This window comes from Gavia stellata, chromosome 20, assembly GCF_030936135.1.
Source record: "Gavia stellata isolate bGavSte3 chromosome 20, bGavSte3.hap2, whole genome shotgun sequence".
Classification (NCBI taxonomy): Eukaryota; Metazoa; Chordata; class Aves; order Gaviiformes; family Gaviidae; genus Gavia; species Gavia stellata.
Window position 1 is genome coordinate 16,329,275 of NC_082613.1, and position 27,844 is coordinate 16,357,118.

General features: G+C 49.3%; 1 protein-coding gene across 1 annotated transcript in view; it reads left to right on the forward strand.

Moving 5' to 3' along the window:
* Nucleotides 1–4,667: 4,667 nt before the first annotated feature.
* Nucleotides 4,668–27,844, forward strand: part of CEP250 (centrosomal protein 250) — a 39,256-nt gene continuing 16,079 nt past the window's right edge. The window contains exons 1-23 of the mRNA XM_059827428.1: nucleotides 4,668–4,784; nucleotides 5,296–5,352; nucleotides 6,071–6,153; nucleotides 6,730–6,895; nucleotides 7,639–7,745; nucleotides 9,033–9,260; nucleotides 9,850–9,946; nucleotides 10,454–10,552; nucleotides 11,093–11,254; nucleotides 11,561–11,739; nucleotides 12,191–12,373; nucleotides 13,320–13,464; nucleotides 13,747–13,893; nucleotides 14,080–14,310; nucleotides 16,128–16,321; nucleotides 19,224–19,351; nucleotides 19,556–19,725; nucleotides 20,563–20,742; nucleotides 21,900–22,034; nucleotides 22,379–22,522; nucleotides 22,971–23,272; nucleotides 24,470–24,629; nucleotides 25,422–25,734. Coding sequence (XP_059683411.1) covers nucleotides 4,668–4,784; nucleotides 5,296–5,352; nucleotides 6,071–6,153; nucleotides 6,730–6,895; nucleotides 7,639–7,745; nucleotides 9,033–9,260; nucleotides 9,850–9,946; nucleotides 10,454–10,552; nucleotides 11,093–11,254; nucleotides 11,561–11,739; nucleotides 12,191–12,373; nucleotides 13,320–13,464; nucleotides 13,747–13,893; nucleotides 14,080–14,310; nucleotides 16,128–16,321; nucleotides 19,224–19,351; nucleotides 19,556–19,725; nucleotides 20,563–20,742; nucleotides 21,900–22,034; nucleotides 22,379–22,522; nucleotides 22,971–23,272; nucleotides 24,470–24,629; nucleotides 25,422–25,734 — 3,727 coding nt within the window. The remainder of the gene's footprint in view (nucleotides 4,785–5,295; nucleotides 5,353–6,070; nucleotides 6,154–6,729; nucleotides 6,896–7,638; nucleotides 7,746–9,032; nucleotides 9,261–9,849; nucleotides 9,947–10,453; nucleotides 10,553–11,092; nucleotides 11,255–11,560; nucleotides 11,740–12,190; nucleotides 12,374–13,319; nucleotides 13,465–13,746; nucleotides 13,894–14,079; nucleotides 14,311–16,127; nucleotides 16,322–19,223; nucleotides 19,352–19,555; nucleotides 19,726–20,562; nucleotides 20,743–21,899; nucleotides 22,035–22,378; nucleotides 22,523–22,970; nucleotides 23,273–24,469; nucleotides 24,630–25,421; nucleotides 25,735–27,844) is intronic.

Here is a 27,844-nt window from a genome sequence, read left to right on the forward strand (position 1 = left end):
CCCAAAACCCCAGTCTTTCCTCCAGAGGCTGCTGAACGCCAGCCTTTGTTTTAAAATTAGATGCAAAATTTTCAAGAGCTGCCTACCCCACGGCCACAAGAAGGCTGGTACTTCGAACCCGGCGCTACTTACGTGTCAAGGCTATCCTGCTGCTTTCAGCCGTACAAAAGAGAGTGTGGAGCGAGTGTGTCTTTCATAAGCTGCAAAAAATGAACTGTTGTTGTTCTAAATGACCCTTCGGGAAATGAGGCACTGGGCTGGATTGAACAGGGATTAATGGGACCCTTCTCTCATCTCGCACTGACGCTAAGCCCAGTCCTCCTCCCTCTGTTGTTTTTATTTCTGAGGCAAGAAGAAAGGGAAAAGATACAACCCTTTTACATTGATTTGTGCATGCTGTAGCATTTCCCACCCTGACTAGTATCAGAACCACCAAACTACTTTCATAAATAACAATCTGCAGCCCCTTCTACATGAGGAGCTCTGAATGTTTTACCTTGTTTTGATGGAGGAACTGAAGGATAGAAGAGTTCAGTAATTTCACAGATGTGACAAATAAGGTAGATCCAAAAACCCACCCTCCTGATTTTGACCTAATGGCGCTTCCTCTGATGTCAGTTGTAGTTTTGATATTCCCCATCAAAACAAAGAAGCTTTTCACTGAGGTACTCTGGATGAAATCATTCCCCGGCACTCACTCCACGCCGTCCCCAAGGTCCTTCCAACCATGCCATCCTTTTACCCTTCCCGTGTTGCCCACGTTCCTGCTGGGCAGGAAGCGGTGTGCCGTCTCTGGTTCTGCGCTACGGGGGTATTGATTAGCTTGCCAGTAGGCCACAAAAACAGCTAAATGTTGAGTTCCCACTTTTAATCTACTCAGCTTCCAGTTTATGCAACACTTGTAAGAATTTAATATCTTTAAGAGCTCTATCAAACTTGGCTGAGATTGCAAACAGATTTACAAATGATTTAAGAGATAGACACAAAAGAGTAGGAGGTAAGACAATGTGATTACATGGGCCTTGTCTCTCAGTAAATCAGATTAAGAGCACAATCATATATTCAAACAATATCTACATGTCTGAGATTAATACATCTTAGTGGGCTGGACAGGCCTAGATAGAAAAAAAAGAGCAAAAGCAAGCAAAGCAAGCTGTGCAAATTATTCTCTCTCCTTAAAAGAGGCTCTCTTGAGCACTCTCCATCTAGGTGCTTGGAACCATGGGAGCACAGTCGCTGTACAGAGTGCACTGAGCCCCATGGACCCCAGCATGGAATGTTGGCCTTGAATAAGACCCACAAACCAGGGTGTCCTGTTATGGCCCTACACTAATGTGGAGTTATTCCAGCTGGCTAAGCTCAAACTCAACCGGTATCTTCAATATGTAGGTGGAAACCCTCACTCCAGTGCAGGCTTTAGATCAGATATAGGACACAGTGGAAGAGATGTTCAAGGCCTATGACAAGTTTATGTGTACCACTCGAGTGGCTTGGTTCATACGGCCCACTTGTCCTTCTTGGCCCGTTCTGTAAAGGCAGCTCCTCACACAGTGTGGGGGGGGATTTGAAAAGAGAGGACTACCCGGGTCCCTGCTCCTTGGAAGTGCATTGCCTCCTGTTCTCCAGATCCTAAGATTATGCCTACATGAGCTGTGCCACCTTCTCAAACAGACAATTTCAGTGAGTTCCTCTGGACATCCAGAGTGGACTAGAGGAAGGGATCCCTCTGGGGAGCCAAAGGAACATTTCACAGCTTTGAAAAAGTTGCCATTCCCTAAGGATAAAAGGTCCTACCCAGGTCAACATATTTGCATGTTCTATGTGACAATGAGGTGGACCCCACAGTGCACCGGCCGCTTCCAGGATACAGGCTTCTGCCTATACTCCTCTTTAATGCTTGGGCACAGGCACACACTAGCACCTGGTGTGCTCCCTGAAGCACACACCTTGTGTGTGTGCACTGCTGCTGAACTCCAGCCAACTGAAGTCCTACCAGTGTTGCCGCAGGCAGCAGCACAGTCCTTCTCAGGAAAAGCTCAGACCACCTGCTTGATCTGCCAGAGGATGCTGTGGAATAAAGGCAGGGGCTGAGCCAAGCGGAAAATGCCGGGCTTGCCAACAGAGCCCAGAATTCCCTGGGTGCACCCTGGGTGCTCTCTACAACTACCTGAAAGGGGGTTGTGGTGAGGTGGGTGTTGGTCTCTTCTGCCAAGTAACTAGCGATAGGACAAGAGGAAATGGCCTCAAGTTGCGCCAGGGGAGGTTCAGGCTGGATATTAGGAAAAATTTCTTTCCTGAGAGAGTGGTGAAGCATTGGAACAGGCTGCCCAGGGAGGTGGTGGAGTCACCATCACTGGAGGTGTTCAAGGAACGTGTGGACGTGGCCCTGTGGGACATGGTTTAGTGGGCATGGTGGGGTTGGGTTGATGGTTGGACTTGATGATCTTACAGATCTTTTCCAACCTTAGTGATTCTGTGATTCTGTGTAAAATATACCGTACATAGTTGGTCGCCCCAACATGGCTCCTAGGAGGCTCCATTGGATACATGATGCCAAGAGTCAGAATTTGTTCACTGCTGTGAACTTGCAGTTTGAGCTGCATATGGAAATCTTTATTTTAGTGATCTATCAGGAATTTCATTGTCCTTTTCCAGGTGAACTAATTTCCAGAAAGGACTTACAGGATTGAGTTAACTCCATATATTAAGCCATTTGCTGTCACATTGGTTTTGCTTATTGAAACTAATTAACATTCTATTTCTGTGAGAATTTAGACCTCTGCACCATAGTTTTTTGGGGACTGATTTTTAGAAGTAAGAAAAGATAATTTTAGGACGGAACTTAACGGCTTTGTGCTTTTTGGAAGGAAAGAATTACAGAAAACTCAGAGATGCTGTAATTAAAAATTGCTCTTGTGTTGGGCCAGAGCAAAACAAAGATAATGAAGTTCCTACTGACATGGGAAACTGTGGCATAATTTTAAAAGTGCGACGATGTCATGATAATAAATAAAAAATTGGAAGTCCAAAGAAAGAATTGTGTCATTGGTTAGCAAGAGACTTGGCTACGCCTCTGAACAGTAGTGAGCTATGGATGGGACAAGCCTAGAGAAAAGCACAGGGTTACTATCCACTACATGTCCTGTCTCAAGAACACTAGTACTAAAAAGTGCCTGTCATAATGATGCATATGTGGTAGGTCCAGAAAGCCAGGCACAGCATGAAAAGGAAACAGCATTTTTGGATGTCACTTGGAATCAATGGAAAGCCAGTTGTCTTGGGATCTGAGGAGTCTCAAAACAGTGAAGATCCGCAACAAGAAAGAATCTCAGGAGACCTTATGCAAGAAGTTCACCTGAAACGCTACAGACAAGAATGAAGCCAGGCACTGGGAATCAAGGTCCGCGATGACAGCCCAGCTGAGGCTGCAGCATTTTGCTAGCAAGGCTGGAGAACTCCTGCTTCCAGCACAGATCCAAGGACACAGGAGCCTTGGAGTGCTCAGAGTGGCCCTCACCCCAAGCACAGCAGGCTGGAGGGGTGTGAGAGAGCGCATGGTTGGAGCCCTCCAGCTGCTTGCTGTGACTCTGGCAGTGAGTCCCTTTGGAGACAGAGTCCGACATGGTGCTTAGACATAAGCAGAGCCTCTGAGCTTGTACAGAGCAGCACTTTAGTTCAGGAAGGTATGAAAAGTTGAGACAGCGTAAAATGATCCACTCACCCAGCAGCAGTGCTGTATATGAAAGGGCATCATATTTATAGGTGGAATTTGTCTAGCTGCAGTTTCAGAAATTTGATTTCTGTCTTCGTCTGATTCAACAGGAATTTATAGCTTTAAATTAACCTCTCTCTTCATCTTCTGATCAATAAGCTAGAGCTCCTTCACCTGCTTCGTATAAAGCAGGTTTTCAGAGCGCATTCCTTGAACCATTTTTTGCAATCAACAAGACGCTACCCCCTGTTCTGAATATTTTTGGTTTTGCCTAGATTTCTAACAATGTTTCAGCTATGTTAAAATACATGGAGCTGAATCCATCTCAATTATATTTAGGCTTCCACTGTATTGGAGATGATTATCTAGACAGCCTTAATAGTCGAGAGAGAAAAGCAAGACACAAACTACAACTGTAGGAAGTCAGGTGTGGCAGGAATGATCTGGTAATTGCTTCACCACCTCGCACCATTTACACGCTGCCACACTTTCAACTGGCAGCTACGTGCAAGTGACAGTGTCTTCCACACAAATCACTGGGAAGGCTGTGGCTGCCTTTGCTGCTATATACTGGACTGGCTTTTCCTGGAAAAGCTCTGAGAGCTCTTGGCTTAGCAAAGCGCTGCCCGGGCGGCCTCTCCCCCGCGGCAGCACCGCAGCCCGGCGCGGCACCGTCAGCGCGGAGCGCGGAGCGAGGAGCGAAGCGCTGCCGCAGCGCGGCCCCGAGCGAGCCCGGCACTCCCGCCCCGCGGCCCGGCTCCCGGTGGCGGCCGGCGGGCAGGGGGAGCCGCTCCGCCCGCCCCGGCAGGCGCCCGGCCGCGGCCCGGGGCCGCCTGAGCGCGGTCCGCCGGGGCAGGCCGCGGAGCAGCCCCCGCCGCGGGGCCCGGCAGGCGGCGGGCGGGGGCCTCTGCGGGGCGGAGCCGCACGGGTGGCGGGCCCGGTTGCCGAGCGGGGCATGGCGGCGGGAGCCGGGGAGGCGGCGCGGAGCCAGGCCTCCCTGCAGCGCCGGCTGCAGAGCTCGCAGGAGGCGCAGCAGCGGCAAGCGGTGCTGGTGCGGAAGCTGCAGGCGAAGGTGAGGGGCGGGGGCGCCTGCCCGAGGGGAGCTGCCCGGGGCCGGGCCGCGGCGGCGGGGCCGGGGGGGCCGGGCCGCCCGCGCCGCGCTGCGAGGGGCCTCGGCGGCGGAGAGCTGGGCGGGCGAAGGCTTGGCCCCGACGGGGCCCTCCCCGGGGCTGCCGCGGGCGGGATGGCGCCGAGCTCGGGGGAGGCGCCGGGAGCCGCCCTGCTCCGCCCGGCCCGGCCCGGCCCGGCCCGGCCCGGCCCGGCCCGGCGTGCAGCCTCCTGCTCGCCGTCGCGGTCCCAGGCTGAGCAGGCAGCACTACGCGTGAGAGAAACCCTGTCTCGCTTTCTGTAATACCGGCTACAGGGAAGCTCCCCTGTATCGTAACGACTTCTGGGTGGCTGTATCAGCGGCACTGTGCCACGTACTGCGCCTGGGCTTAACGGCCTAGAGAAGAGCTCATGCAGGAGGAGCCGAGTCTGTCACAAGCTGCATTCGCTCATCTGCATTCCCTGTGTCCATCCAGGTACTGCAGTACCGGACTCGGTGTCGAGAGTTGGAGCAGCAACTGGAAGCAGGACGGGTGAGTGTGCAGGCTGCTGACTAAAGATAGTGCACGGAGCATTCGTTAGCGCAGACAAAAAAATTTTCCCCAAAGCGATGACAGAGGAAACCAAGATTTTGCTACCTGAGGGTTTAAAGAAGCGCTGTACGTTTGCCTGTCAGTGTTTTGTCCTGTTGCCGTTCTTAGAGCAGCCAGTAGTCCCAGATGTGCCGCTCCGGAAAACCGGATCAAGAAGGATTTTGGTTTTGTGAAAGTGCTTTCTTGCTGGAGTAACATTTGTCCTGGGTCTCAGGAGGGGGCTGTACTGCCTGTTGCATTATATGGCTGTCTCTGAGGAAGAATCGGCTAAAAATGGTGTTTTAGAAGGCAAGAATGCTGGCGTTCAACGTACAGAGCTGGCTCTGTGCTTTTCTTTCTGCTTCACGGCTAAAGTAAACCTGGGAAACGAAGGGTAGGGGAGTAGGAGAGCATGCCCAGGCTTCAAGTCGAAGTGAGCACTCGCGGTCATGAGCTGAGGGTACCTAGCTGTGAGAGTGCGACAGTGGGAGACTGAGGAGAGCTACTCACATTGAGTAACGCCCTTCCCCTCCCCTCCTCTCCGTAATCACAATGCTGTTACCCCTGGAAGAAGCCACGAGCTCCTGAGATACCCAAGAAAAAGGAGGGGAAGGCGCTGGCTGCTCACAGTAGTGAAGGGAACAGAAGAATTGGACTAAACATTTCCTTTCTTCTTAAGGGATCCCTTCCAGGCAGGTGGGAAGCCACAGAAGACCACAGCCTGGAGAAAGCACTGCTTCAGGTGGAAGAGGAGCAGCAAAGGTACAAGGAAGAAGCGTTCCCTCATACTTGGTACCCTGGATGCTCATGGAAGTGAGGGAAAAGCTGTCAGTGCTACCTAGTCTCCCCAGGGGCAGAGGTTGGGCAGGCCGCTTTGAAAGGAGAAAGGTCCACAATCTGTTTTCTGTGGTGCAGTAATAGTGTTGTGTGCTGAATGGCTCAGTTCTGAGCGGGAGTTATTCCAGGTGACCTCCAAAGGTCCCTTTGCAGCCTAAATGATTCTGTGGTTCGGCAGGTGAGCGACTCAGGACAATGCTAGAGAAAGGTGAGGCAGCCGGTGATCAGACGGCACAGAGGGGAGGCAGGATGTTAACTGTGGGCAGCATCAAAGTTGAAGAGGAAGGGGAAACCAAAATTGTAGGTGGAAATTGAAGGCTTAAAGCAAGGAGAAGCAAATGAGTTTGCCGTCACAGAGAGATCTTAGTTAACCCTGGAAAGCACTTTTACTGCCTCTCGGTTTGACAACAAAGTCAGTGTTGCGGGAGTTGGAAAATGATGGGGATGCTGCTGGTGGATGGCAGTCGTTCAGTGACCTCATTGCTGTTTCTCCCTTTCAAGGTGTGAGAATCTGGCAGAAGTGAACACTCTCCTGCGGGAGCACCTCGATAAAGCAAATGAGGTTAATTCAGCCCTCAAAGAAGATGTTGGAAAACTGACGGTGGATTGGATGAGGGCCCGGGAGGAGCTGGAGTTGAAGGAGGGCGAATGGCGCAATGAACGTGAGGTAAGGCTAGGCTACGGGAACGTCAGATGTGACGCCGGAGTGGAATGAGAATGCGTTTTATTTCTGGCATGGAGAGGTTGCTGTGTGAAAGTTGTGTCTCTGCTGAGGATGTGCTGGTGGTGATGAGCAGAGGACAGGGGTGTGAGATGGAGGAGTGTCAGCAAATTGTGGTGATGGGAGATGCCCACTTGCTGTGACCGTACTGCTCTTTAAGGCAAAGACTGCTCGGTCTTAAAGGCAAATGCTTGTTGTTGCTGGAGGCTGTAGGGCGGTTACCCAGGAACGCTCGTCTTTTTATTGGTTCTTAAATGTCTGTCTAGAGCAGTGGAGACCAGGGAGGTCTGTGTGTTTTCAGATTCAGAGCAGGCAACGGAAGAACAAGGCAGGCCTCCCTCACCAATAGCCTGTTGTAAGCACATCTGACACAGGTCTTGGAGGGGCTTGTTTTTGTCTTCCTCCACCGAGACTGTTCGACACCTCTGCGAGGCGAGACGATGAATCCTGATGGGTGTCCTTTGCTGATATCCACTCTGGCAGGAGAAGTGTGGCTGTTCCCTTCTTTGAAGTCATGTGTCAGGTCTGCTGAGGATGCTTCTGTGGTGCCTCTTCAGTCCTTGATGCCCCTGCTGCAGTAGTTACTACAGGAGACCTGGGGCTGGTGGTTGTGCTCTCTCCTATCTGAGAGACTTGTACAGTGGCAGCGAAGGCTGAATTGGCATTTCTTTTTGTCTTTGCATGTTTAGCTTTATGACAGCTACTTGAGGGGTGAATGTAACCGTCTACTCAGCCTATGGCGTCAGGTGGTAACCTTCCGCCGTCATTTCCTGGAAATGAAGACTGCCACTGAGCGGTGAGTAGAAGTTAAGGCTAGATCTGTGGCAGAAGAAATGTAGCTTCCCTTCACACCTGCTTTTTGAGCCTTGATGTTATGTTGGTTGCGGCTGAAGATAGGATTTCTCCTTTGGTAGTCTGAAGCAATGCCATTAAGCATGCTGTAGGCTATTTCCAGCATCCTTTGGTTTGATGCTGGTTTTCAGATAAAACGGAGGGGCTGGGGCTATGAGCGATGCAGAGGCCCTAAAGAGATGACTTGGCTGTGGTGATGTTTGGGCATATTAACACAGACCCAGGCATATGTGGACACATTGGAAGAGACTCACCAAGGCTACACATGCAGCATGTAGAGCAGTCCCTTTTATAGAATGATGAAAATGGGCCTTAAATCTCACCAAGTTTCTTTTCCCACTGCTCCTGATGGAAAGTTCATTCATGAATATGGTAGGGTTGTTTTTTTTTTCTTCTCATTTCCAGCCTACACTTATTCTGGTCAGTTTGTACCCGCGTATCCCTGTGCCACCATTGTTGAGAGGAAGAATAGCTTCTCTACCCTCTTACTGCATTTATCCATTTATTTTGCTTGGTCTGATACCTCTTTTTATGATGGTTTTCTTGTTCTTGGGCTCTCTGAGGTTCCTTTCTCACGTTGCCTTCTACACAAACAAAAATAGCGTAGCCGTACTAGTACATTTTTCTGGTGTCAGCATGCAATTTCAAACTCTGGGTTACTGTCAGCCATTTCTCTTATTGGATTGTAAGCCTTCCTTAAGGTGCGAGTATGCCTGAACTACTATTTAATTTTTGTGTTGTTTGTGCTTTTCTGTGACAACATTTTAGGCTTATTCTTACACCACCTTTGTGAAATGTTTATTATGCAGATATTGTCAGGAGCCTCCTGGCAGTCCAAGTGTTGATAATAAGAGGTCGCTTAAGGCTGATCCCCTAGGTATAAAAGCTGTGGACCATACATCTATTAAAGATCACTAGAGTATGTTAATAAGCTAGAGCGGGAGCAACAATTAATAAGAGTGATTAGAGGTCCTCGAAGCCTTCTGGCTGTGCCATACAGTTCTTCTTATCTCTGAGGAGAAAACAGATTCATTCCTCAGGTATCCTGTAGACTCCTTGCTCAACTGTCAAGATGTGTCCTGATCCCAAAGTGTCAGGTGAATGATGCGTCCCCAGCGAAGATGTCATCTTTCCTGCCAGCTTTTACTGTTGCGTAATTACGTGCTTCAGAAGTGAGGCAGCTGATAAGGATGGTGGTGGGAACATTAGCTCTCTCTTTATTCTTCTTCAGAGATCTGTCCGAGCTGAAGGCAGAGCAAATGAGGCTTTCTGGGTCGATACTTGCAAACTGCTCCCATCTAAACTCTGGCGTACAGCTCTGGGAGTCCGTCACTCTGGGTAGACCTGTCCTGAAGGATCAGGCACAGCAGCAAGCGGGACAGGAGATAAACGAGGAGGCTCAGGCAGTGATGTGCTTACAGGTCAAGGGAGACCTGGAGAAGAAGGAGCTTCAGGACAGGTAAAGGTGTTTTAAACTTTGCAATGACCAACATTATCTTTTGTGGCTGCTTCTTGGATTCATAGGTGGGCTGCGTTCACCTTTAAAACACACCCATTCCGCACAGCCTTGCTTCTGTCCCTAGTCAAACTATTGCCTTCAACAGAAAGGATAGAAAAAAATGTCTGACCAGCAGAATGTCTTCTGAGTAAGACAAGACTGGAAAAGAGATTGCATATTCCAGTGTTTTTGCTGTGAACTGGTTCTTGGTGACAACTTGAGACCAGTGTAAAGAGAGCTCTGTCTCTTGTACAGCCCTTTTGCTGCCCAGGGCTGTGCTAAAGGAGGTGGGACGAATTTGCCCAGGCCCGTCTTAAGTAACGTAGCACCTCTGTACTGACAGTTCCTTGCAAGACTGAGTGCAGAAGGCCTTTGGGGCAAGAAGTGCCCTTTTGCAACATCAGGCATATTCACCTGTAGAGATGAACGCTGCCTTTGCGGTATTTTGTGGGTTGAACTTTCTCTGCTATGCTTCTGGGAGCTGCTTAGCTCTTTAACAGGTGGTGGTGTGCAATGCTTTTGGAATGGCAGGTGGACCTTCTCTTTGCAGGGTGATGGAGCTCTCAGCCTTGCTTGTACAGTCCCAGAAGCAGAACGAGGAGAAGGAGAAGACCATTAAAACACTTAACGACACTGTGGAGATTCTAGTAGGTTTTACCTTTACCTGGGAGATAGCCCAGTGTTTGCTTGGTCTGAGTCGTTTGTTTTCCAGCCTTAGCACAGAGAGGCATGGCTTCCTCAAGCGACAGAGTGGTGAAGATGCTAACTGTATGGGAACGTCAGGCACCTTGCCAAAACATTCCGTGTGTGTTTAGCACGTGCGGAGCCAGCCCAGGTGCAGGCAGAGGCAGGGGAGCTGCAGGCAACTTGGGTGTCTTCCTCAGGGGGGTTGCACCAACACTATCCTGCCTGTGACTTTAAGTCTCGAGGCATCAAAGTTCCTTGGAATTGACAGCTCCATAGCAGTCTATACAAACTAGCTGTTGGTCCTTCTCTTCTTAGTTTTAGCAAAGAAGAAATGGAATAGATATGGGAAGGAATACGCTGGAGTCACTAGGGCTGAGGCTTTTTGGCATGACAGTGCTACTGAGGATGGGAATGCTACAGCGGGGAGCAGCTCTTCCCTGCCCACCCTTTCCTTCTTCTGTTCTCAGGAAGCAAGTCGGCTAGAGAAAGAATATGAAGCTTCATTGACTAGAAGTGCCAAGGAGGAGAATCATTCCCTCCAAAAGCTGATCAAAGATATAACTGAGGTGAGTACACAGTTGGGACCACATCCCTGTAAATTTGATTTAGAAGTGCTTGAGGATAGGGGATAGGTATACCCCCTATATATATAGGCCCTTACGTAGTCATTTTTATCCTCTTGTGCTTCTGCTTGGAGTAATTCTAGACATCAGCTTTTTCATTGCTGTTTTCCAGTATTCATTAGCTTCCTTCTTCCCTGGGCAGCATTAATGTTTCCTTTTATTGCTGTTTCTGGTGTTGATCTGGTGCTCGGGTATGTGGCTCTAAGAAGCTGCAGGAGACCAAAATCATTGCTGAGAGCTTTGAGAGACTGAGCGTTCAAGCAGCCTCCAGCCACTTCACACTTGTTTCTTCTTGTTTGTAGTAGCTGTAGTCAGAAATCCCTGGAGTGCTTGTGGCCACAGGGACACAACTTCTTTGTTGACTGAAGAAATGAGAGAATTGAGTTTTTAATGACTGTAGGGTGAAGTGGGGGGCAAAGGAGAAATAGATAACGACAACCAGGTAGAATGAGCAAAGAGTAACTGCTTGATGTGGGCTTCCAGGTGGTGTTAGATGACAGTGACAGCACAGTCAGCATTGTCTGCCCTGAGAGTTCCCAGCGTGCAGAGCCTGGCAACATCCTCTCTTGTGTGAGCTCCGTTGATGCAGAGCATGCCTTTGCATTGGTTCAGGAAGCACTGGCAAGGAGGCGAGGAGCAACACAGGTGAGCATTTCTGCCTGTCTTCACCACTGGCCGCAGGCTCAGCTGCTAATGCCTCACTTAGCTTCAACCCTTTCCATTTACTGAGGCAGTTTCTTTCTGGCCTTCCCAGTCTTGGTAGCGTCTTGCCTTACCAGTCTCACCAGCTCTGTGTTCTACTGCTTTTCTCTCCTTGCTCTCCACCCCCTCATGACAGCTTTTGCCTTCAGGTGAGCTGTCTCTCTGCTTGCTGCTTCTCCCAGCTCTCTGGAGCCATCTTCCCTGCTCCTTATTGCTTGCTTGTGCTCTTTCCCTGCCCGTTCCTTGCAGGCCCTGAAAGAAGAGCTTTCTGCCAGGCAGGACTCTATTGATTTCCTGCGGCACCAGCACAGACAGCAGGAAGAGCAGTGCAGGAAGCTGCAGCAAAGGCTTGAGCAACTGGAGGAGGAACGCAAGACATCCAGCAGCCACCGGCAGCACCTCCAGTCTCTGGTAGAAGCACTCAGAAGGTGAGTGTTTCCTCCTTCTCCTGTGTTGTAGAGGCAATGTGCTTCCAGTTCTGGGAGTTCAGAGGTGTTATGGGCAAAGAACTCGCCTGCCCTACCACGTGTATGCCTCTGTTTGGCACTTTAGCCTCCTCCTGTCACTGCTTTTCACGCTCGACTGCGAATCCTAAGGCTGTCTTGGAGATTGGGAGCGATGTTGGCATACAAGACGCCTCCCTCTCGACATGCTGCGTCTCTGAATTGTGTTCTTTGGGAGCTCTTTCCTAGCCACTGCTTCTAAATGAATGAAGGCAAAAGCCTGCCTTCCTTTCTCTTTCCCTCTTCAGTTATCTTGTGAGGGGAAGAGCAAGTTCTTCCTTACCGTGCTCCCCACAACTCCATCCTGGAATGATGCACTTGGGACCTGTGACTCTTCAGGCCTCTTCATGCTTCTAACTGAGCCTTGTCTCTGCAGTGACTGTGCAAACCTGGAGAAAAGCAGGCAAGAGCTCCAGCAACAGCTTGAAGCAACGGAGCAGGAAGCCTCGCGTCTGCGTCAAAGTAACGCTGAACTGCAGCTGAAGGAAGATTCAGCCCAGGGGGCAAAGGCAGAGCAGCAAGAGACGATGGAGAGAGTGCGTCGTGACCAGGAGCTCCTGTGAGCGTTAAAGCTTTCTCTGGGCAGGGGTGGGCGTTGCTGGACTTCAGGAGGCCCACTGTAAAAGAAAGAATTTTGCATGCTCATCATTTGTAGCGTAGAAGGGTGAAGGGAGCTCGTGGGCAGGTCTGGCTACCTCCTGACACACTGAGGCATAGCTGCCTCCTTGTACTTTCTTCATGAGCCTTTGACAAAGTCATTCCAAACCTGAGCAGAGTAGTTGATGTCAGGCATAAGCTGAAATAAGAGAGGTTCAGGCTGGATTTAAGGAGAAGAACAACTTGAACCGTGAGGGCAATCATGCAGCAGAACAGGTTGCTCGGAGAGGTTGTGCAGATTCCATCCTGGGAAATTTGGAAGACCCAAGTGGAGGGAGCCTTGAGCAACCTGGCCTGATCCCACAGCTGACCCCAGCTGCTTTGAGCTGAAGGTTGGGCTAGAGGCCTCCTGGGGTCCCTGCCAGCCTGAATCATCCTGTGATCCTGTGAATATTGGGTTGGGAATCGATACACATCTCTTTGCCAAATAGATGGCAGGCTCTTTCATCGTTTCACTGCTGAAGGCAAGAGTAATTGTGGGAATCTTAATCTGGACTTAAAAAGTCTGTGCTGCCCATAGAAGAACTTTGGAAAGCTTTGTATCCAATGTCTCCAAAAGGAGAGAGAGAACAGGCAGGCAGGAAGCTGTTGAGAGTACCCGAACTTTTTGGAAACATTCTGTGATTTCTGGAAGCTTGTTTTACTTTCTCCATGGCGAGTGTTTCACCTACATCACTGACAAAGAGTGATGCAGCTCTAGTCAGGAAATTCCAGCATTCTTTAGGTGTAAAGAGAAAGCTGCTGGGAATGATTTATACTGCCACATGTGGGACAGAGTATGTACTCTTGGCTGGGGAAATGAGAATGTTTTTGCATTAAAAACTTGTTTGTCTTTCCCCTCCTCGTAGCCTGAAGGACTTAGCTGCTCTTGAAGGCAAACATTCCTCATTACAGAGTGAGTTGGTAGTCACGAGAGAGACACTGGAGGAATCGCACCTTCAGAGGGATCTGCTGAAGCAAGAGAAACAGGAGCTTACCATGGCACTGGAGAAGGTATGGTCACCTTATTCCAAGGTGCACTTGTGGGAGAGGGAGTTGTGGTCACACGACCACCACAGATGCTGCTTCTGGCAGTAGAAGACAGGGAAAAGGTTGTTCTCCTTCTTGGAAAATGGTGATCAGACCCCATAGGCTCTTTGGGGTAGTTAGTCCCCAGGTGCTTATTGGGAGCGCTGAGCTGGGAGTATGTCAGAGGTGCACAGGGGACGTGGAGTTGCTGCTTGAAGTCAGGGCTTTTCATGCCTTTGTTGTCATGTTGTTCTTTTGTCTCTTCAGGCAGAGCAGTCAGTAGCAGAGTTGACAGGGGCTCAGCATAAGCTGAGTGCTGAAATAGCTGAGCTACGAGCTGCCACAGCGAACATGAGCAGTATCAATGAAGCTCTTGCATTGGATAAAGTGCAACTGAACAAACTTGTGCTGCAGGTGAGCAGAGTTGCCAAAGATCTTGCCAGGTGTTTGTCTCCAGCTGCTGCTCCTTCTCAGTCTTCTTGCCTTCCAACAGTACAACTGACTGAATATGGAAATGTTGTTCCTTTCTCTGTCCAAGCCAAACTTTCTTCATCATACATCTTACTGTATTTTCTTTCCTCTCTGCTTCTGGGATTGTAGCTGGAGCAAGAGAATGAAGTTCTGTCAGGCAAAGTGGTTGAGATGGAGAGAGCAAGGCTCTCTGACCAGGAGAAGCTGAACTCGTGCGAAAGAACCAATGAAGAGCTCTGCGCAGAGAAAGCCCACCTGGAGCGGCTGCTGAAGAAAGCAGAGGAGCAAGAGGAGGGGCTGCGGGTAGAGTTGACGCTACTGGCAGAGGAGAAGGAAGAAACCCAAGAGAAACTCAGTCAGGTGAGACCAAAATCGTGGTGCTTCTGGGTGGGCATTTGGCTGCTTGGCTGAGTGAAGCTGCATCTGTTGGATTCTGCAGTGTGTTTGTCAAGGAGAGACTTGGTAGTGCTGGAGGTTGGAAGGCGGCATTTACTTCTTTTTGGCAATGGCTTGCAGAGCTGTTCTGCGATTCTCTGAGTTGTCCTCTGCTTCGACAGATCCTTTTAATCCAGCCGTCTGTGTTGGCCTCGGTTTTGGCTTTTTGATAAGCTGCAAAGAGATGATTGTGTTGTCCATGAATGTGAGTGGGGCTACTGCTCTCACATGTGGCAAAAGAAAGAAACTGCGTAGCTCTGAATCCTTTTTCTGAGGCAAAACGCAGGGCTGTACGTGTCTATTAATGCTTTTTGTCTTTAAGTCTGCAACTTCCAAACCTCCGCTTGTTTGAGCCTAGAGAGCTGGAGAAAGCAGCAAGTCAGTGTCTGCTGTCTTGTATTGCTATGAATGGGAATGACATCTTGAAATTGTTGAACTTGTATTTGAAGACATACATGCAACTTTGTGGCTGGAAAGCTGCCTGGGGGAAAAGGACCTGGGGGTGTGGGTCGACAGCCGGCTGAATATGAGCAGGCAGTGTGCCCAGGTGGCCGAGAAGGCCAGGAGCATCCTGGCTTGTATGAGAAATAGCGTGACCAGCAGGAGTAGGGCAGTGATCGTGCCCCTGTACTCAGCACTGGTGAGGCCGCACCTCGAATCCTGTGTTCAGTTTTGGGCCCCTCACTACAAGAAAGACATTGAGGTGCTGGAGCGTGTCCAGAGAAGGGTGACAAAGCTGGTGAGGGGTCTGGAGCACAAGTCTGATGAGGAGCGGCTGAGGGAGCTGGGGTTGTTCAGTCTGGAGAAGAGGAGGCTGAGGGGAGACCTCATTGCTCTCTACAACTGCCTGAAAGGGGGTTGTAGCGAGGTGGTTGTTGGTCTCTTCTCTGAAGTGACAATTGATAGGACAAGAGGAAATGGCCTCAAGTTGTGCCAGGGGAGGTTTAGATTGGCTATTTGGAAATATTTCTTCACTGAAAGGCTTATCAAGCATTGGAACAGGCTGCCCAGGGAAGTGGTTGAGTCACGTCCCTGGAGGTATTTAAAAGACGTGTAGATGTAGCATTTAGGGACATGGTTTAGTGGTGGACTTGGCAGTGTTAGGTTTATGGTTGGACTTGATGATCTTAAAGGTCTTTTCCAACCGCAGTGATTCAATGATTCTATGAATTGTTAAAGCCTCTTTAGGCTTTGAGGAAGAAGATGAGAAATAGGTGATCACACAAGACTCTTCACTCTGGACTAACTGATTCCGGTAGCCCAGAACAAGAGCTTGGGAGAATCATGTCACTGGAGGAGACTAGGAAGCTTGTCATCATTTAAATGTCAATTCCATAATGTACACTCTTGGGTATTATGGGATAACTTTGAGAGAATTGTTTGTTCCTGAGGGTCTGTTCTCTGTTAGATAGTCGTAGTTTTGGAGTACCTTTGCAAGCTGGCAGTTGTGGGAAATGCAGTATTTTTGCATGAAAACAGGTAGTCTGGGGTATGTATGTTTGTCGTGAAGGCGCTGCCTGGTCGCGGGCAGGCCAGTATGGCCTTACACATCACTTTCAAGTTAACAGTGCCAGTGCCTTTTGGCAGCCCAGGGTATTAGTGCAGTATAGAGCAGATGCTCTTAACCTTTCAGCCCACAGTACAGGAGCTCTTTCTCCTCGAGCTGATTCAGAAGTGGCAGTGTCTGGCTCTGCACAGAACTCCCGAGAAAGGACTCTAACTGTATTTTGTCCCGCTTTCAGGTTTACCGCCAGCAAGAGTCGGCTAGCAGTGATCTGGAGCAGTTGCGCCAGGAGTCCTCTCGCCAAGGGCAAGCACTGGCCAAGGTGGCCAAAGAGAAGGAAATGCTGGTGCACAAGAAGGCTGCCCTAGAGGTGCGACTGGCAGCCCTGGAGCGGGACAGACAAGGCCTTTCGGAGCAGCTGGCAGAGGCCAGGTAAAGGCAGGGAGCAGACCTGGGAGGTCTAGGCAGGACATTATTTACTGTCTGCAATTCTAAAGGTGGTCATCATTACACGAGGATTTATTGCATCCTCTGTGCTTGTCAGATGTTTTTGCCTTCCATGGACAGAAAATGGAAGAATCTTGAGCAAAAAACCCACAAAGTATACTGTGATTTGAATGTTATTTTTGTGGCAGCTAAAGCTAGCAGAGCTCTCCTGAGCCTTGGGCTCCTGTTTATGCCATCTTGCACCTTCCTGTGTGAAGTCCAAAGCAAGCCAACTCGGCTCTGAATTGAATAGTATCACAGAATCACTAAGGTTGGAAAAGACCTGTAAGATCATCAAGTCCAACCTAAAAACAAACAAACAAACAAAAAAAACCCAAAACCAAAAAAAACCCCAAAACCAACCCACCCAACACCACACAGCACCATGCCCATCAAGCCACATCCCACAATGCCACATCCACACGCTCCTTGAATACCTCCAGGGAGGGTGACTCTACCACCTCCCTGGGCAGCCTATTCCAATGTTTCACTACTCTTTCAGTAAAGAACTTTTTCCTAATATCTAGCCTGAACCTCCCCTGGTGCAACTTGAGGCCATTTCCTATTGTCCTGGCAGTAGTCACTTGGGAGAAGAGACCAACACCCACCTCTCTGCAACCCCCTTTCAGGCAGTTGTAGAGAGCGATGAGGTCTCCCCTCAGCCTCCTCTTCTCCAGACTGAACAACCCCAGCTCCCTCAGCCGCTCCTCATCAGACTTGTGCTCCAGACCCCTCACCAGCTTTGTCACCCTTCTCTGGACACGCTCCAGCCCCTCAATGTCTTTCTTGGAGTGAGGGGCCCAAAACTGAACACAGTATTCGAGGTGCGGCCTCACCAGAGCCGTTAACCCATGCAGCCACTTACTGAAACCTGAAGTTTCTCTTTGGTTTTGGTTTCTTGTTCCGTGCATTTGAACACAGATCTTTCCTTATCGAGTAGTTTGACATGGGATCTTCAGAATTCAAGGCTATTACATAGGGAGGTTGTGAGTAGGACACTGCCATTTAGGGTGAAGCTAGAGGCTCATGCTGAAAATCTTGAGGGCCTTCTGTTTCTGAGCTAAGTCTCGGTAAGTACGGTGCAGGACCTAGAGTTGGTTACACCCGCAGCAGGGAAACCTCTTTTGAATTCTCGGCAGTCTCTGGGGATTCTTGCCCATCACTGATGTCTGGGTGCTGTACTCCTTCCCACATGCTCTTTGGAGACAGACGTCATGGAGAAGTTATACAGGGAAGGAACAAGAATCTCTGCTTCTGCTGTATCAGGTTTCTAAGATGAAATGTGACAAGTTCTGCTTTTCAAAAAAAAAAAGGATAAAGAAAAAAAGAAAAAAAACCTACCGAGATGTTTGTCCTCCTCTAAGGTGTTTTTTAGAAGACTCCTGAACCTGCAGAGCTGTACAAATGATGTTTTAGAGATTGTTTGTCGTGCTTCTTGACTTTTACACTTCACCGCTCCAGCATATGTTGTTAGCAAGGCTGATAAACACCATTTTGAGTCAGTGTGTTTCTTGAGGGCTGCTGCTTCTTCTGAGCTCCAGCTTCTCTTATCTGATCCAGCTGAATTATGTTTGGTCAATTATTGGGCTGTTATCATTAAATGTTCAGCTCCTTTTTTTTTTTTAAAGGGATAAATTATTTTTTTCAAAAAGAGATAAATGAGTTATGAAGGACTTTAGGCAGTAGATAATGAAAAATCAGCAACTCTTCTTGCCAGATGTTGTTCTCAAAAGCCTTTTGCTGTCACAGTTTTGGAGTCTATCGTTTCTTTTCTGTTTTAGACGGCTGACTTGTATTTATCCTTAAAATGGAGCATATTTCCTTTGGACTGCCAGACCCTGGCGTCATCAGAAACGTGTGCTTGTTCTCCTTCTTGAAGATATATCCTCCGTTGTCCATCAAAGTAGTGAAATCCTTCTGTTGTGGGTTTTATTGTTGCACCACTCAGGTGCCCCTTTACCCTGAAGGATGTTATCCTGATGGCATCCCTGTACTAGTGAGGCAGTGCTGTGTACTGTGGGAAACTGGCACACAGGACGCTGTGTTCGGTCAGGGAGGGGACTGCAGCTCCTGGTTCCAGACTCCTGGGTGTCATACACAGCAGCTGGTTGCAGTCTGTGGATGTAACCATTTGCACCTGCGGTACTACAGCTTCCCTTTTCCAGAGTGACAAGTCATTTGGGCTGCTGCCTACTTAGTTAGCAACCCTGAAATAAAGGGAGCAAGTTGAACTTCCAGCAGTTTAAACTGAAGGATACCTGTCTCTCCTTTCAGATAGTTCTTGTTCAGACAAAACCTAGTTCTGATTTCTTGCAGATGCTGCTAGGAGCATGAGATTCTACTGCATCACCTGATGTATTTCTTTAGTCCTTTTTATATGTAGGGAGTCTGGAAAATTACCTCCCTAGGCCTACACTATGAACAGCTTTAAAAGTCACGAGTCAGCCAGGGAAATACTCTTATTCTGGCCCCCTGCAGAGCACCTTGGAAGTGCTGATGAGCTAAGGGCTGTGAGCAGAGGCTGGGCTTTTGCTTGCTGCACAGACTTTGTGGGCACAGCTCCCTGTGTGTCACAGATGAGACAACAGCAGTGTAAGATTTGGCTGTTGAGATCAAACTCGGCTGGGCTTTCTGTGGTATGCTAGTTCTTAAGGAAAAGCTGGACATGCCTTCGGAGGGGTCTGCATTGCTATTTTAAACGGTAGAGCTATGTTTTCTGTACCGAAGTTTCCATGCAACCCATTTTTGGTAGTCAGGTGTAGGGGTCTTGAACGACTTCTTACTGGAATAACTCCCTGTGCGTGTCCGGAGCAAGAAACTCATTTCCCTCTGTATTCACAACTTGCAGGTCAGCAAAGGAGACCCTGGAATCCAGCCTGTTTGAGGCTCAGCAGCACTTATCCCAGCTGGAGATCGCCAGGAGTCAGCTTGAAATCCAACTTCAGGCAGCCGCGCAGGCCAAGGAGGTGATACAAGGTGAGAGCCTCTGTGCTTTGTTTCTGGTGATCCCCCTGCCTAGGGAAGGTGGTGTAGAAATAGCTCTCTGTCCGCAGTGCTTCTGAGGAGTGAAAGAGATGGAGGCAGATCCCTCTCACAGTGAAATTCAAATGGCTTAAGGTCAGTAAAGTCAGAACCACTGTCTGTGCAGACTCTGAATCTTGCCGTTTGTGGACTTGGCAGGGGAAGTGAAGTGCCTTCAACGTGAGCTGGAAGCAGAGAGATCTCTCATGAAGCAGGAACGGGAAAACATGGTGCAAGAACTTCTGCGGACCGAACAGCAGTGTAACGATACCCTTAAACTCTGGGAAACTGATCGTGAAGTGGAAATAAAGAAGCTCCTGCAAGACCTGGTAGGAAACAATATGCTTCCGACTACTTCAAGCAAGCATTGTGGGCTGGCTTTGGAAGAATAATAGCTCGAGCGTGTGAAATGGCAGCAATCATCTGCCATAGGCCACACATTGCGAGGCCAGGCAGCAGAGCCGCTAGATGCTAGAGATGCTACTCCAAAGTCAGGGAGAGCTAAGAGAAGCCTGCCAGCAGGACTATGTTGGGAGGGTAAATGCAGCCACAGATTCAGTGATGCAGGATGGGCGTAAGACAAGTTCAACAGAAGGTTGGGCGGTCCCCACTGAAAGCATGGCAGCCAAGGGGCAGGATCTTAGCAGACTCCCGTCTACCATGAAGTAGACTCCTAACATTGCTGCTACCTGCAGTCATGGGAACTTTTTTCCTTTCTTTCTGTCCTTCCATGGCTGACAGAGGTGTTCTCTTTGGGCTTGAAGCATATGGAGCAGGCCCCTTGTTCCCGGTACTTCAGCTGGTGGCCTGTCTTGTGACCAGGGCATCAGGGTGCCGGTCTCGTTCTCACCCTGCAGTCCAGCTGCACCTTTTCATTGATGAAAAGGGAGGTGAGCTTTGAAAATAGAGACTCCGAGAATAGGGAGAAACCCTGAGGGGAGGGGTGCTAGGAAACAGGCAGCCATCAGAGAGGGGAAGGTAACATGTCCTTTTCTTGCACCTGCTGACCTTCCTCTGAAGTTCCTTGGTAGGACATGATTTATGGAGGGCACAAAGCCGCTCCTGTGCACTGTTGAGGTGGGGCTTTGTGGGAAGGATGAAGCTTCACATTTTTTTGAGGAGCTTGGCTGGGACTTCATCTGGAAGTCTTTTCCTCCTCTCATCAGGCAAGCGAGCGGGAAGGGCACCATTCAAAGCTGCAGGAGATGCTGGAGCAATGGGAAAAGGAGAAGGCAGAGACAGAAGGGGAGCACGAGAAGCAGCTGTTTGATATGAAGCAGAAAGTTGCTACCATGCAAGCTCAACAAGAAGAGGAACGAACCAGAGTTGAAAATGCCAAGCAAGAGGTAAAGGCTGTGAAAGGAGAATTGGTGTGGTTTTTTGCAAGGCTAGAGCTGTGGGAGATGGATGGATACTGGGCTGTGTGGAGCACGCCCTACCCGTTTTCTACATTGAATTTGGTGAGGTGAAAGGCATGCAGGGCTATCTTTGGGATGTGGAATGAGACCTCTCATAGGAAGCCAGGCAGAAACGTCACCTTTTGGTTTAGATTTTTGTGCTGCTAGTGCATTCTGTTTTTTTTAAGACTTACCTGAGAGTATCCTCACTGTTCTCTTAACGGTGCTCTTTTGATGTTTACCGGTACGTGTTTATAGCCTTAACTCTAAAAAAGACCAAACTGAGTTTGTAGGAGTGAGTCCCCACGAGGGTGGGGTTTTTGTTTGGGGGGGACGGGGAGGGGCGCAGCAGGGTTGTTGACAAAAGAAAAATCTTTGTAAAGAGTCCTCTGAAATATTTCTGAGCAGTAAGACAGAGGTGTCTTCTGGGCTGTGTTTTGAGGCACTTGCTGGTAAGCTATTCTGTGCCCAGATCCCCTGTGCCAAAGCAACCCCGCCATCCACTGAGAGTGCTCCTTGTGTCCTACCCAAAGTCCTCTTTATGCAGACTGCCTAGGGACAGCAGGACCCCCAACTGTGTCTACAGGTAGTGAAATGACAGGGCAGCGCTCGGGCATGACAGTGTGTCCCTGGAATGCCAGCACTTTACCAAAGCCTGCTGCGTACCTTAAAAGTGAAGTAATTTTCACCAAACGCCACTTGGAGTACAGGAGTTCTCTGAAGGAGCTGCTAGCTTCAGCCTTCTGGCAGCCTTGCATTTTCTCTACTGGTAACTAGGTGCAAAAGTCGCTGTTGAAAGACAAAGAGGACACAGCAGAAGATGAGGGATACCCTCAGCAGCAAGGCGAGACACTGGAGAAATGCCACACATTTTCCTGTTAGATGACTAAGAGTTTGTTGGAGATTCAATCACGGGTGGAGCGTGGACGGACCATGTTTATACTGCCAGTCTCACTTGGGCAGCTGTGTCTCCAAGTGGTCAGCTCGTGACCGAGGAGACCAGCAGCATAGTGCTTTGAGAACGCGTGAGCCCATCAGTCTTTGAGTCTTGCCACACAGATTTTGTATGGGAAGTTTAAAGCTGTCTTCTCTTTATTTCTGTGCAGGTCCTGCTCGAAAAGGAGAGTGAGAAGAATGCTTTATTAGAGACGCTACTCCAAAGTCAGGGAGAGCTAAGAGAAGCCTGCCAGCAGCTAGAGCAGCTCAGGCAGGAGATGAAAGAGCAGCAAGAGAATGGGCAGGTAAGCCTGACTAGTAGGGTAGGCAGAAAGAACAGGCACTTGGCTACTGGACGTAAGCAGAGAGAGAGGCTGAAAGAGCCAGGTAACAACAGAGTGAAGGGCAGTACCAAGGAAGTAAAACCTAAGTCCTGGGACCGAGGAGGCAAGGACTGCTGCAGGCCCTGAAAGCAGAGAGCCTGGTAAGCTCCAGAGATCAGCAACGGGAAGGAGGGGTTACAATGGAAGCAGAGCTGCATGGAAAAGCAGCAAGAAGTGGCTGAAGGAATGTGCTTTTGAGACAGAAAGAGGAAAAAGCTGAACCTCACGGCAGGTCCCAGTAACTTGCTCTCCATTTGTGTTTACAGAACATCACCGAGAAGCTGCAAGCAGAGCTGCAGGAAACTCGGAGTAAAATCAAGGCAGTGGAGAAGAGGCACAAGGAAGAAATGAAAACCATCAAAGAGGAAATGAATATCCTTCTTCAGCAGAGGGATGCTCTGCAAAAACAGGTGACTAAACCAGCAATAGCTACTCCAGGCATCAAACAGGTGGCCTTCCCCCTTCCTGCCTTCCCACTGCAGAGCAGGCTGCTGGGGTCACCCCTCTGACTGCCATCGTACTGTGGTCTCCATCTCAGCTGGTCTGAAGGAGACTTCCTGGTCAGCTGAATCTCAGCTGCTGCCCTGGACAGACAGGCTAGGCCTTTTGCCTCTTTGCCAGCAATCATCAGAATGGATTTCTGCTGGCCTGTTACTGCCAGCCTTGTTTTGGAAGGTGGTTGTTCAGGTGAACATGGTGACCCACTTAGATTTTTGAACAAGTTGGCTGCATCCATTGTGAATCTGGTACTCTCATGATAGGGTGAAACCTGCAGTTGTTCTTTCCCTTTCCTCACAGTATATGACATGGCTGACAGTGACAAGCTGTAGTCTTTGACTGCTTTATGTTTTCCTTGAGGTGGAAGAGTTGACCTCTCAGCTAGCAGCTTCCGAAGAGTCCCAGCAAGTGATTGGCCGCAAAGCTCAGGAAGATCTGAGTGAGGTACAGGCACTTTCAAGGCAGAAGGATCTGGAGGTTGCGCACCTCCAGAAGATCCTGGAGGAAAAGAGGAGTCAATGGGAGGAGACAGAACATCAGAACAAGGAGCTTCAAGTGTGTCTGCAGTCCTTGGAGGGGGAAAGGAGTCGATGGGAAGAAGTGGAGCGTCATAACACAGAATTTCAGGCTTCTTTGAAGGTCCTAGAGGGGGAAAAAGCCAGGTAAATGAAAGCCTGTGAGACTCTCCATTCTGTTTAATGGATTCCCTCTTTCAGATCCTTTCATATACAAGTGGCTCTGGTAGCATTTCCTAAAAAGCAGAGTTCTGAACTATCCATGCTGATATGTTTCATTCTCTTGGTGTTTTCTTTCATTTTCTTTTTTTTAATACTTCAATTACAGTTTTTTCAGAAACAAATGAAACTTTCAGGGCTTTCAAACCTGAAACACGCCAAAGGAGGCAGGATGAGCGGCAGTATAATGAGCTAGATAGATCCATCAGCTCCACCTTGGGTCCAGTAGACTTCAAAGATTTGGGACCTGTCTCAGTCTTCCATCCTGATACCTTTGGCTGGCAGAAGCCATCTTAAAACCACAATTTTGAACTAAGCCAGATTCCCCTCTGAGGCACTCAAGAAACAAGAATGTTTCTTTTTGCTATCTGTTTCCTCATTCCTCAAAAAATCTCAACAGGTGTCTGGAGAGGCTTGAGCAGGGTCCCTCCCAGCCTCAGCAGTTACAGATGACTGTGCAAGGAATGCAAGAAAGAAGAGAAAGAGTAGGTAGGCTACTTCACCTGGTAAAGTCCTGCCAGTCTTCAACATATATCTTCACTGAAAAAGAGAAATAAAAGGCGTTGCACTCTTGCTTTCCCTGTGAGGGATCCTGCATCCTGAGGATGGATGGATATGAGTATTTCCTCCAAGCCTCCATTACCACTTCTGCTATCGGCCTTCATGTCTCTAGCTGAAAGTAATATGGGTGCTGGCAAGTCTTACGAAACTCCCCAAAGATCACCTTGCTGTCAGTTGCTGCTCTTCCTACCAGGACATACAAGCTAGGGGAAGAAAATGTCTCTTCATTATTGAAAAAACCTCTCCCTTGCAGTCTCATTAGTCAAAAGAAAAATTTTCCTCTTCCCTAATGTCTTAATTTCAAGACCTTTTTTTGTTTGTATTTGCATTCCCATCTCAGAAAAGATAGGCTATTTAGCCAGTAATTCACCTTTCTTCTGTGGAAACAAGCGTACTGGGCACATGCTTGGGTGTGACTGCCAACCTGGCTTAGGACTGAACAAGCAGTCTAGTTGTTCAGACAAACCTCAGCAGACAAAGCAGTTTTCCCCTTGCTGGTGGAAGTCCTAAGAGTTTGTTAAATGTTATACCATGTAGTAATGAGATGCATGCTCTCTCTTTCAGGCTGACTCTGTCTCTGGAAGAGAAGGAACTGAGCCTCAGAACCCTGGAAGAAAACAACCTTGCCCAGCACAACAAGGTGTCTCAGCTTCTTTCTGCTATTCACCAGGCCCAGCAGCTCCATTCAGACCACAGAAGAGAAATACAGGAGCTCAACAACCAGGTGACCTATGCACTAGCATCGTCTTCTCAAGGGACATAGAATACCACCTTCAGCTTGTAGGCTCCAACTTGTTTCCCCTCCCAATAACATAAACTCCTTCTGTATTCTGCCTGGGGACTTCGCACGTTGAGGTCAAGGCTGGATCTGCTCTGTTCTGCTTATGTTTTCCCCTACTTTCTCATGGTTCACAGCACAAAATCTCTGCGGAGAAACAGAAGACTCCTTTGGAGCTTCTCAGTATCTCTGTTACACACGTTGTCCCCAGATAGTGTTTCTACCTCTGTTGGGCACTGAGCAGTCTGGTGAAACAGAAGTGGTTATCGCAGTCTGTGGAAGGCACTTCCATCTCAGCCAGTTCATCTGGCATTTTGGAGATGCATCATCAAGGATGCCGATTGTCTGCCCTTAACTTCTACTCCTAAGCATCCCTGGCAGCCCCACTCTCAATACAGGGATGCTTGATCTGCCATCTCACCCTGCCAACCACCCACTCTCACCCCCCTCCTCTCTCTCTCCCTGCCACCCCCAAGAGCTTCGTTTCTGAGGTTGAAAAGCATGAAAGCGTGACAGTTCAACTATTACTTCAGGGATGGGGAAACTTCCTGTTGGCCCTTTAGCCTCCAGATACCTGTTTCTAGTTTATTTTGCTCAGTTTGAGCCCTTGGCTTTGTGCCTTCTGTTTCCAGTGTGTTTTTTCCTTGAAGTAATTTCTCCTTCATTCCTTCCTCTACTTCCCGCTCTGCTGCCCCAGTAGCAGCACTGTCCCTGAGGCTCTGTGCATCTGTGTTATAGGTACAGTCACTGCAGGAAGTAGTGCTGGAGAAGGAGGCTGGCCTGGCAACTCGAGAGGAGCAGCTGCTACAGGATCTGGAGCAGTCCCGCGCAGGAGAACGGTGCTTGAGGGACTCTTTGCGCATGCTGGAAGCTGAGATGTCTGAACTGCGTTTGAGGCTTTGTAGCACAGAGAACAGAGCAAAAGCATTGGCCACAGAGTGTCAGCAGGCTAACAGTGCCCACAGTGAAGCCCGATCCCAGCTGGACAAACTGCACTTGGTTCTCCACCGCATGATCTGTGACAGCAGAGACTTAGTCACTTGGAGTTCAGGCAAGTGTGGGAGGCTGGGTTAACAAGTCTATAGAGCACATGTAGGAGAGCAGATGGAGGGAGAGGTGGTTCTTTCTAATCCCAATATGATAGACTCATCCTTTCGGTTTAGGCTGACTCAAGCCTTGGGAAGTCTTGAAAGCCTGACATCCCTGCAGAGAGACAAGTCCGTGTTTGTACGTGGAGAAATGACCAGCATCAAAATGAAATAGGGCCCAAGTCATGTCAATCGATAGCCCAGCTCAAGTGCATCTGCTCCAATGCATGCAGCATGGGCAGCAAATAGGAGGAGCTGGAAGCCATTGTGCAGCAGGACAGCTATGACATAGTTGCCGTCACAGAAACATGGTGGGACGACTCGCATGACTGGAGTGCTGCAATAGATGGCTATAAGCTCTTCAGGAGGGATAGGCAATGGAGGAGAGGCGGTGAGGTGGCTCTGTATGGTAGGGAGTGTTTTGATTGTATAGAGCTCAATGATTGTGATGACAAGGTTGAGTGCTTATGGGTAAGGATGAGGGGGGAGGCTAACAAGGCAGATATCCTGCTGGGTGTCTGTTACAGACCACCCAACCAGGATGAAGAGGTGGACGAAGCGTTCTACCAGCAACTGGCAGAAGTCTCACAATCGCAAGCTGGTAAGCAAGCCTCCCAGGGGAGGTGCCCTGCTTGACCTGCTGTTCACGAACAGAGAAGGACTAGTAGAAGTGATGGTCAGAGGCTGTCTTGGGCTTAGCGACCGCAAAATGATAGAATTCTCAATTCTTGGTGAAGTAAGGAGGGGGGTCAGCAAAACCACTACCATGGACTTCCGGAGGGCAGACTTCAGCCTGCTCAGGACACTGGTTGAGAGGGTCCCTTGGGAGACGGTCCTGAAGGGCAAAGGGGTCCAGGAAGGCTGGACCTTCTTCAAGAAGGAAATCTTAAAGGCGCAGGAGTGGGCAGTCCCCATGTGCCAGAAGATGAGCCGGCAGGGAAGACGACTGGCCTGGCTGAACAGATTGCTTTTGCTGGGACTCAGGAAAAAAAAAAGGAGAGTTTATCACCTTTGGAAGAAGGGGCAGGCAACTGAAGAAGAGTACAAGGATCTCGTTAGGTCATGCAGAGAGGGAATTAGAAAGGCAAAAGCCCAGCTAGAGCTCAATCTGGCCGTGGTCATAAGGGATAGCAACAAATGTTTTTACAAATATATTAACAACAAAAAGAGAGCCAAGGAGAATCTCCATCCTTTATTGGATGCAGGGGGGAACATTGTCATCAAGGATGAGGAAAAGACTGAGGTACTTAATGCCTTCTTTGCCTCAGTCTTTAATAGCCAGACCAGGTATCCTCAGAGTATTCAGCTCCCTGAGCTGGAAGACAAGGATGGAGAGCAAAATAAACTCCCCATGATCCAGGAGGAAGCAGTTAATGACCCGCTATGCCACCTGGACTCTCACAAGTCTATGGGGCCTGATGGGATCCACCCAAGAGTACTGAGGGAGCTGGCGAAGGAGCTTGCCAAGCCACTCTCCATCATTTATCAACAGTCCTGGTTAACAGGGGAGGTCCCAGATGCCTGGAGGCTTGCCAGTGTGACACCCATCTACAAGAAGGGCCAGAAGGAGGATCCGGGGAACTACAGGCCTGTCAGCCTGACCTCGGTGCCGGGGAAAATTATGGAGAGGTTCATCTTGAGGGCACTCACAGGGCATGTGCAGGACAACCAAGGGGTCAGGTCCAGCCTGGTGCTATGAGCAGGACTTTGGGTTCTTTGACCATGGCTTGATTTACCAGACACCAGGCCCGCTGGTAGCAGATGCGAAAAGCCTGTCTCACAGGGGGAAGAGGGTTCTAGGACAAGAGTTAGCAGGGCTCATGGAGAGAGCTTTAAACTAGATTTGAAGGGGGATGGGGAGGTAACTGGGCTTGCTAGCGAGGTGCCTGGGTGTAGTAGCTCAGCACTTGTGGGGCAGCGTGCTAGTATTTTTGAGAACCAGAAGGCCTACCACTGCTCAAGGGCGAAAATTACACACCCAACTCCCTCCCTGAAATGCTTATACACCAATGCACGCAGCATGGGGAATAAACAGGAAGAACTATAGATCTGTGTGCGGTCGCAGGGCCATGA